Source organism: Lepeophtheirus salmonis, chromosome 3, assembly GCF_016086655.4.
Source record: "Lepeophtheirus salmonis chromosome 3, UVic_Lsal_1.4, whole genome shotgun sequence".
NCBI classification, from domain to species: Eukaryota; Metazoa; Arthropoda; class Copepoda; order Siphonostomatoida; family Caligidae; genus Lepeophtheirus; species Lepeophtheirus salmonis.
This window is the reverse complement of record NC_052133.2, coordinates 39752676-39761968: the sequence shown is the minus strand read 5'-3', so window position 1 is coordinate 39761968 and position 9293 is coordinate 39752676. Positions and strand designations below refer to the sequence as shown.

Sequence of the window (9293 nt, the reverse complement as noted above, 5' to 3'; positions counted from 1 at the left end):
AAGTCATAGTCTAAATACATAGAATTGTAAAAAATATGACCTTAGACGAGGGATATATTTTTTTAAGTTTCTACCTGAACCATATTATACTTAGTGGTTCTATTCGGGGTCATTTTAGACATATTAAAGAAACTGAAAGTCAACATGGTAACCCTCACAATTTTAAGAATGTTTTGGAGGAAAGTAGTTTAACAGTTGTGAACAGGGCGTTCGTAGGATTATATATATGTATATATATAATTTTTTTGGGGACGGGGGCTTGGTTTTTGGACTTTTTTGGGAAAAAATTTCAAAAATTAACAGCGGTTTTCAAAAAATTAAATTTTTTTTCTACAAAAATCTACAGCTATTCCCAGAAAATTAAGTTTTTTGTTAAATTTTCTAGTACAAAGCAAAAGTTACTTTGGGGGGGGGGGAGCTACAGCCCCCACCCCCCTTACGGACGCCCGTGATGACGCTTTATTAGATCAGTTGCATGCAGCTGAGAGGAAGGATGGTGGAGATAACGAAGAACATAGGCAAAAATTACTCGGATGTCGATCCTCATTAATACTCTGAGTCCAACAAAGACACACAAATATAACTCTGTAACCAATTCCTAGGATTACTCTCCGTCATTTATTAGTACAAACGAATGTTCAATCAAGTTTGGAAAATAATTGAATGCAGTAGAAAAGGAAGTTTACTCTTCAGGAATGAAATAATAATGACAAGAGCGTAAGAAGAAAATTCACTCATTAGTCTGCCAACGAAAAAAACTAAAAAAAAAAAAACTGGGAAAACAACACATAAACCTAATTTTCAACATTAACAATACTTGAAAGCCGTTCGCATAGGCTCAAGCACGTCTCTACAAAATGAGTAGCAAGACTGATAAATTACTACAATGAATAACTTATGTTAAGAAGACAATTTGTCAATTATTTGTCCTATTTTTGTGAAAAAAATTACATATATACCAAAGGAGGCCTGTGATAGGCTTGATATTTAAATTAAACAATTTCACAAAAACTTTGATTTAAATATAACCTCATCCTTAGATATTACATAGTTGAAAGTAGAGATGTAACTCTTCCTTCAAATCCAAGTCGTCAATGGTATTTTTGTAATAAATCCAATATTTGTAAGTGATTCACTTTCTTTTTGATTTATGGAATGTCCTTATTTCTAGGGGAAAAGAAGAAGTGCTCTTTTGTGGTTATCCTCACTATCAACAAAATGAAGTGGGTCCATAAAAGTATTTGGTAATTTTGTGGATTCAGAATGTATTAACTAAAAATATTGACCAGAGGAAATAAACTTTATTTTTGACAGCTTATTATTCACTGTGTGACCCATCTCCATCAAAACAAATTATGTTCCGTAAATTTTGTATGTTTCATGCCATAATAGTTAATAAAATAAATCATTCACATCCTGCATCTACATACTGCAATTTATCTATAAACAAAGGTTATATCGGTCTTTAATATATGACTTAAAATCGGGTTTTCAAAAAAATTCCAAATTTTAACTTGGATAACAATAATAAATTATTTCAGTTATGTAATATGTAGGGATGAGCTTTTTGGAAAGTTCGAGGAGAAAGTGAAAGTAAAACGTGTACTATTATTGAATGAACCCTTTCTTAACAATAGCTGCCTGTTATTTGATTTTGAAAGGGAAAAATTAATTATTGATATGAAGAGAACTCTGAACATTTAAAAAAGTATTATTGGAGGGAAAATATTATTAGTATATTTAAATTCAAATATATTCTTTTTTTTATGCATTTTTTATAAATTACACCAACAGTAGGAGATAATTCTTCTTCCAGAGAGTTATGTTAACACCACGACAATCTACTAAATAATGGAGGAAAAAAAGAAATTCCCACACAAAAACCGTTTGGCCTTTTCAAATCGCCAAACTATTTTTTTCTATAGAAAAATCACACTTCTAAAAAAAGAAATTGTTTAATGTCCGACATGTTTTGTCTGTTACACGGTGCCAGTTTTTCCATTATTTTTACGTTTAAAAAATCTATATTCAACCATTTGTCCACAAAAAACGCCAACATTTTATAAACTGGTAAAATTAATCTCCGAACATGATGAAAAAAGTGGACATGTCCTGACAAAAAAACACGTTAAATAACCTCATTTAAACATGTCAGGAGGATTTGCCGGAAGTATTTTAACCTTTAGCGTTTTTGCTTAGGAATTAATATCCTTGTTAATATCGGCTACCTGTTATAAGATTTTTGGGGAGAAAATGAATTATTGCTGTATACCTCCTACATTTTAAATAGCATTAGTAGAGGAAAAATATTATACTAATCATATTTTGAAGTGAAATAACTACGGAGATAAAAATTAAAGGTATTAACAATTGTTAAAAAAACTTTCTAGCATTCGAAAGATAAATTTTAGATTAAGTAATCTTCAATACAGTTCATACAATTATACTTGCAAACTAATATGATTTTGCATATTTTTTTCAATTGCTTTATAGTTTAGCAAATTAAAGAACCTTTTATATATTCCAACTTCAAAAGATTTAACGTCCAAAAAAAAAAAAGTTTGATTTTGATTGATTTTTTCCCCGTTTAACTGTTCATTTTCTTATTGAATATTTAATAACAAAGCAATGTAAGTTTGCTTGAAAAAAACACCCCCTGATTATTATAATAATTATAGAGGCAACGAGAATAACACTCAATTTTCATGTTTCATGTCTGCTGTATTTGACCAGTATTTATTACAGATTAAATCAACTAATCGACTTAATCGGAACTTTTTACAAAACCTATATTATGCAAGTCCATGTGGAGTTCAAGTCTTATAATATATTTATCTGGTCCAGTTTGAATCCTTGTATATTTTCATTAAGTCCAGTTCCAGTCCTCAGAAAATAAAAGGATCATTAAAGAGTACTTCATATGCACTGAAAAAATTGAAAGTACTTTCGATTCTCAGTCGAGTCATGAGTCTTAACTTTTGAGTCCTAACCAAGTCTGAGTCTTTGAATATGTGATCAAGTCGATTTTCAAGCCTTTGTTAATAAATAACTAATATTTATACAGCGTTTATTACCTAGATGTACAGCCAGTAATGATACATCAATTATAAGTATATAAAAACAGTGGTACCACAATGACAAATAATACCATATAAGATAAATAGCAACAAGTACATATAGAAGCAATGACGAAAAAAAATAATAATAATTAGTCCAGTTACAAAAATAAATGCATAAAATAGATAAGACAAAATACACATCCATTCATTATCAAAAATTATAATTAAGAATAATTAATATATGAATCAAACTACAAACCATATTATCAGGAAAAATAGAAAAAATATCTCTTTGTTGTAGAGTGAACCATAGATTACTTAACATCTGGATAGCCACGCAACCTCGTTAATAGAGCCTTGTAAATAAATAACAATTGTAAAAGAGGAGAATTAATTTTTGTTAAAAAGTCATGAATCATGAACGTGTAGAGAGGGACTTATCCCCTCGTCCATTGAAAATTCTCAAGAGAAATGTAAGTAATTATTCATGGAGCGGTGGAAAGACGAAAGATTGTTTCGGAAAAAAACATTTTTTGTGGGTGAAACTTAAAAAAGTGGTCCATAAAGCAATTTAATTATCAAGTATGACTCAATTTGGGGCAAGAAGAGCTACTTTTTTATAACTAATTTCCTTCTATTCCTTTTCAATCTTACTTCTAATCCCAATTCTCCTTTATTAGTGAGTATGGCGGAAGGAGCTCTTATTAAATCTTATATAAGGAAGACATTTTTTGATGTGGTATCAATGACATAGTTATTATATTGTCAGTTCCTTCGTAGTTACCCATATTTCGATTGTATTGGAGAAAAAAGATGACCATTTTTATCTATAGATTACTTTACATTAAATAATTAAGTAAGTCAAGGTTCACCTAAAAGATACAATTAAATAATTAATTGAATCAAACCAGTAATGGTTATAATAGAGAGGCTGCGTGATTTTGAAAGTGAGTGGTTTATTCAGATGTTAATAAATCCATGAATAGACTCTCATATATATATTAAGGATGGGGATCGTTGTTTTTTTGTTTTTTGAACTTTTGGGCTCAGGTAGAAACGGGTATTTTAACACCCTTGAATAATTTGTAGCTATGTGGCCTAGGTTAGAAAGGACCTTCAAATTTAGAAAATAGTGCATACGTTTTTTATATATTAAAGTTCCAGATACGAGTCCACAAGTACTGGAATTAACTGGATCCATCCCTAATATTGTTACATAATACATTTATTGCTGCCCACTACTATTCCCCCCTTGCCTTTGATTTGACTCCATTAGACCCTTAAACTCATCAAAGTTCAATCTCCCATCTCTATTTTTGTCATATTTCTCAAAAACAGCATCAATTTGAGCATCTGTCATGTTTTTGGAAGTCTTTTTCAGTTTTGATTTTGTGAGAAATCCTTCTCTGTTGCGATCATAGGCGTTGAAGGCTATTCGAGCTCTCTCTTCAATGTTGGGATGGGTATTTATGCTATGTTGTGCAGATAGATTGGGATTACTTCCATGAGATCCCTTTCGTTGTTTGAAGCGTTGATTCATTTCTACAAACTCTGAAAAGGAAATCCCTCCATCTCCGTCCTTATCATTCCGTGCAATTGTTTTCTCAATCCATTCTTTATCTGTAAGACGAAAATAAGTGGCTGTTAGTCAGGCATAAAGATAAAAATAAATCATAAAGCAAGCCAAATAATTAGTTATTGGATCCAAGTATATTCTAAACTAAGTTTAACATCATACTAATATTTTTGTACCTATTTTGATACCTACTAAAATTGGTATCGATATTTATATACTTTCACAAAAAAATATAAAAATAGTTTGTTTTCAGTTTTCAATGTTTCCGCTTCTTTGGGAAGAAATTACAGAAAATGATATAATAACTTAGAATGGGATTTTTGTAGAGCGCAAAGAGAAGACAGGAGCGATAATTATGGTATTTTTTGATTAATAAAAATATCAGATGAACAACCCGTTTTTCTTTTTCCCTTATCAAACTGTTATTTTTCTATACTTTTTCCCATCCCTATTCATATCCCAACAATTGCAAAAGGCAAGGAAAATTGTTGAAATATCCATATAAATGAAGAAAAAAAACGTATCTAAACAATGATTACTCATTCACACAGCCTTAATCAAAAAATGACTATCGATGTGACATTTATTGGACAATAAAACTGTAATATAGTTCCACATGAGTCCCGTCTCTAACAATGGTGCAACGTAGCTCAGAGGACAACGCGTTCGAAATAAAATATTCTCTTAAAGGTGTGTAGGTTCGTACCCGGTCACTCCTAGAGAAGGAAATGTACATTTTGTATATGGACTTCAAGGACAATTCCTATATATCAGATGTAGTAATTGTAATACTATAATGTTTACTTATACTTAATCAGTGCAACTCCATCTAACCAATTAAAGGAACATTGAAGTACTATCCATTTTTCCTTTTCTAATCCCTAAAACTATCATCTATAAAAATACTTTTATAGAATGGATCTACTTAAGATAACAGACGCGTTTCGCCGCTTGGTGTATGCCTTTGTCTGGAACAACACTGCAATAAACTATTATGAAAGAATATTTATATTTATAAATATGGAGATATGTTACTTTCATTGATCGTGCAATCCTTTTGTCATGTTACAATATAAACATGCAAACAAATAAAGAGGAAATTAATCCGAATATGACAAAACACATATGAATAAATACAAAGAAATCACAAAAGAAACGAAGAAGCACATTGATGAAATAATAATCTATTATATTGTAGGAGAGTGGTTCTCAAATGGCGATACACATACCTTGGGGTAATTGGAAGCACTCCATGGGGTACTTGAGATATTGAAAGAATATTTTACAAGCTGTATATAACTCAGGGACATCTGCTGTAGGCCTCCAGCCCCAAATTAAGGAGTTTTCGATTTTTACAAGAAAATGTAATATTTGTTGTTTTTTTCCCAAAAAAATTTAATTAAACTTTATATGAATATCCATTGATTTTTAAATTGCTCCACAAATAATTAAATATAACATTTTTTGGAGAAAGTTTTTAAAATATTTCAATTTAAAAAAAAAAGTTATTTTTTTGTGAACAGCTGTGTATTTAATTTTTTGAGAATGGCTAAGAATTTTTGAGATTGTTTTCCCAACAGTTGTATGTTTGGTTGTGTTTATTTTCCAAAAACTTAATTTTTCAACAATCAATATGGATTTTTGAAAAAAAAAAAAAAAAAAAAAAAATTGACAAGAAATATCGATTTTTGTAATTTATTTCCAAAAAAGTTATTTTTTTGTGAGTAGTTAAGTATTTTGATTTATTTTTCTAAAAAAAATTTAAATATTTAACAATATGTATTTTTGAAATTTTTTGAGAATAAAAAGATTTTTGAAATTTTTTGAGAATAAATATAGATTTTTCAAATTTTTCCAAAAAATTAATTTTTTTATGAATAGCTAAAGATTTTGAATTTTTTTTTCCAAAAATCTTCTTTTTTATGAATAGTTATATATTTTTATCTTCTTATTTTTTCAAAAAAAATTAAATTTTTGGATTTATTTTCAAAAAATATCATTAATGAAAAACCCTTTTTGGACGCCTCTGGATTGAAGCTAAAAATACTTTGTATTTTTAAGAGGGTACTTGGTTTAAATAAATATTATACAAAAATAGTACAACACTTAAAAAAAAGGTTGAGAATCCCTGTTGTAGGACATTAAAAATTACTTTGGCAAAGATAAGGCTTTTTCTATGGTCGAGTACTTTTCATTTTTTCAAAATATAAGTAACTCGATTTATCCTTTCTTCAATATTTATAAAAGGAAATTGAGAAGTCATCATTCTACTCCTATGAGCTTGAAAAAAGAGATTTAATAAATTGTTAACTTACTCCATGCTGATGAGGATATATAATAAGAATAAGATAGGCATGTATATATCATATACAGGGTGCGAAAGGGAATGCTTCGACGCAGTTTTATTTGATTAAAACATGAAAGAAAAACCAAATAAAACTAAATGGCTACTTGGTAGATATTTTCAAAAAAATTTGAGCTATGGGCCTATATATATTACGAGATTATGGTCGATTATGCATTTTTAATTAATGTACTGTGTTACCTTGACGTTTGACTTTTCAAAATGGAATAACCTCTTACTTTGAGCATATATAATTTTCATACCACGTTTGATCAAAATCGATTTGTAACTTTTGCTGTATTCCTAGTGACTAACACACAAAGTAACAGAGGCAATCAGATAAAATGAAAGAAGGAGACTAGATCACATATTTAATTATCTTTTTTTTTTTCTTCAAAATTTACTAACAAAATCTACTTTATTCAAATGATATAATTTTGATTTGCTATGAGTAAGAGCGGGCAGAATGGGGAAGTTTATCCTCTGTTAGAAAGTCCCTCAGAAACACTAGATATATAAAATCAACTCAAAATGTACGCACCATTTTAATCTTAAAAAATGCCCATTTCTTTGGGGTATACTTTTGTAAAAAAAACATAATAGTGAATGAAATAGCTCAATTTTTTCAACATAGGTAAAATAAAGTCCCAAATTAATGTAAGAAAAAAATGAAAATTCCAAAATTCCTTCATAAAATTAGGAGTATTCACTATTTTTTAGTACGATTTTTTGCAGTACCGTAGCTAATGATTCTTCCCCCCCCATTTTCCAACTGATATCCCAATCTTTCCGTCTTTAATTTGAAATGACTTTTTTTTTTAGAAAATACAATGTGAGGCTTTTCATAATAATTTTTTTTGGTAATATTTATCGATTGACGGTTAGAAAAGAAAATTACTTTTCATTTTTTGAATAAATATTGAATTGGCTAACTATTTCAGTAAATGACGTGTCTTTTATAAAATTCAAGTGTCTTTCTATATTCAAAAAATTCTAAATATCAACATTTTTTCATATTTTCGACTCAAGTATGAAATAATATTTTTTTAAAGAACGACATTCATATATTTTTTACAGTCATTACATAAAGAATCCAAAATTTACATCCTGTTATTTCCAACTCCAATAATCGATTGGAGGGGGGCAGGGAGATTTCCATTGGCATTCCTACAATTACCCCCACTCCACCTTCCTTTAAATTTAGACTTTTGAGATTGAGAAAAAAATGATGAGTGCACAGCAAGCAAAACAGTAACGACTGTTTGATATTTATTTTTTAGGATAAGTCCTTCTGGTGTCATCCTCAATTTAACTCATCTTAATCCTCTAGACTACAGTTTTGGTCGGGTTCAGCGTGAGAGGGACAGATGTAAATTTGCAGAGTCCTTTTTTTTTTTTTTTCAATTTTTCACATTTTTTTTTTTCTAACTTTACTCTTCTTGAAAATAGAATCTGGGGACAATTACTTTATTTTAGCAGAAAAAATAAATTTAGATCAGAATTTTTTAATAAAATTTTTAGTAATCTTTATCAAATGAAGTTTTTTTTAATAATAATAATAGTGGCTAAAAACCTCATTCGTTTTTTTCATTAAAAATTATACATTTATACAGATTTATAACATTTGTTCTTTTATTTAAAGGGTGTAGGCTCCTTATTCAATCCATTACAGGCAATAATTATTTAGGACAGTTTGAAACCATTCCGGGATATATTTCATCCATTTATTACTATAATAAGATAATTTTTTTTATGCAAAAATATTAAAAGACACCTAAAACCCCGATAGGAGCCGGTGAATTAATTTCCAAATGATATATTTACAACGTCATTTCGGCTCTTGAAGTTTCATCAATAAGCTGTGATCATAAATCATCCTACATAACAAGGACATGAATTCATAATAGTGTCTTTCAATAACTTTGAATATATGTAATCTAGTATTATATGACATAGCAATCAGCCAATATTTTCTTCAGTCCTAGCTAGGTTGTTGGACCGATTAATTGGTCCTAGGACTGTTGAATGGGAGAAAAGGATTAGATCGATTAGAAAAAAAGATTGAAAATAGAAAATACTGATTAGTCAACTAATTTAGGACTAATCCAACATTAATACAAAGTACTTCGATTGATATTTGCTCATTATTTTTAAAATGATTCAAATTTCCTCCCACACCCTGTATATGGCCATTGAAGGATATTTTCTATTATATCCACTATTTTCAGATTCTATATAAATGTGTCAGAATGATGAATGGGAGTTGCTTCTTTTCTTTTACTATTACTGAAGAAGTAATACAAAAAAAAATGGA

At 29.2% G+C, this 9293-nt stretch overlaps 1 protein-coding gene across 1 annotated transcript in view; it reads right to left on the bottom strand.

The window, feature by feature from the left end:
* Positions 1 to 3055: 3055 nt before the first annotated feature.
* The window catches only part of LOC121115088 (troponin C, isotype gamma), a 43307-nt gene continuing 37069 nt past the window's right edge, over positions 3056 to 9293 (bottom strand). The window contains exon 3 of the mRNA XM_040709251.2: positions 3056 to 4679. Coding sequence (XP_040565185.1) covers positions 4285 to 4679 — 395 coding nt within the window. The 3' untranslated portion in view covers positions 3056 to 4284. The remainder of the gene's footprint in view (positions 4680 to 9293) is intronic.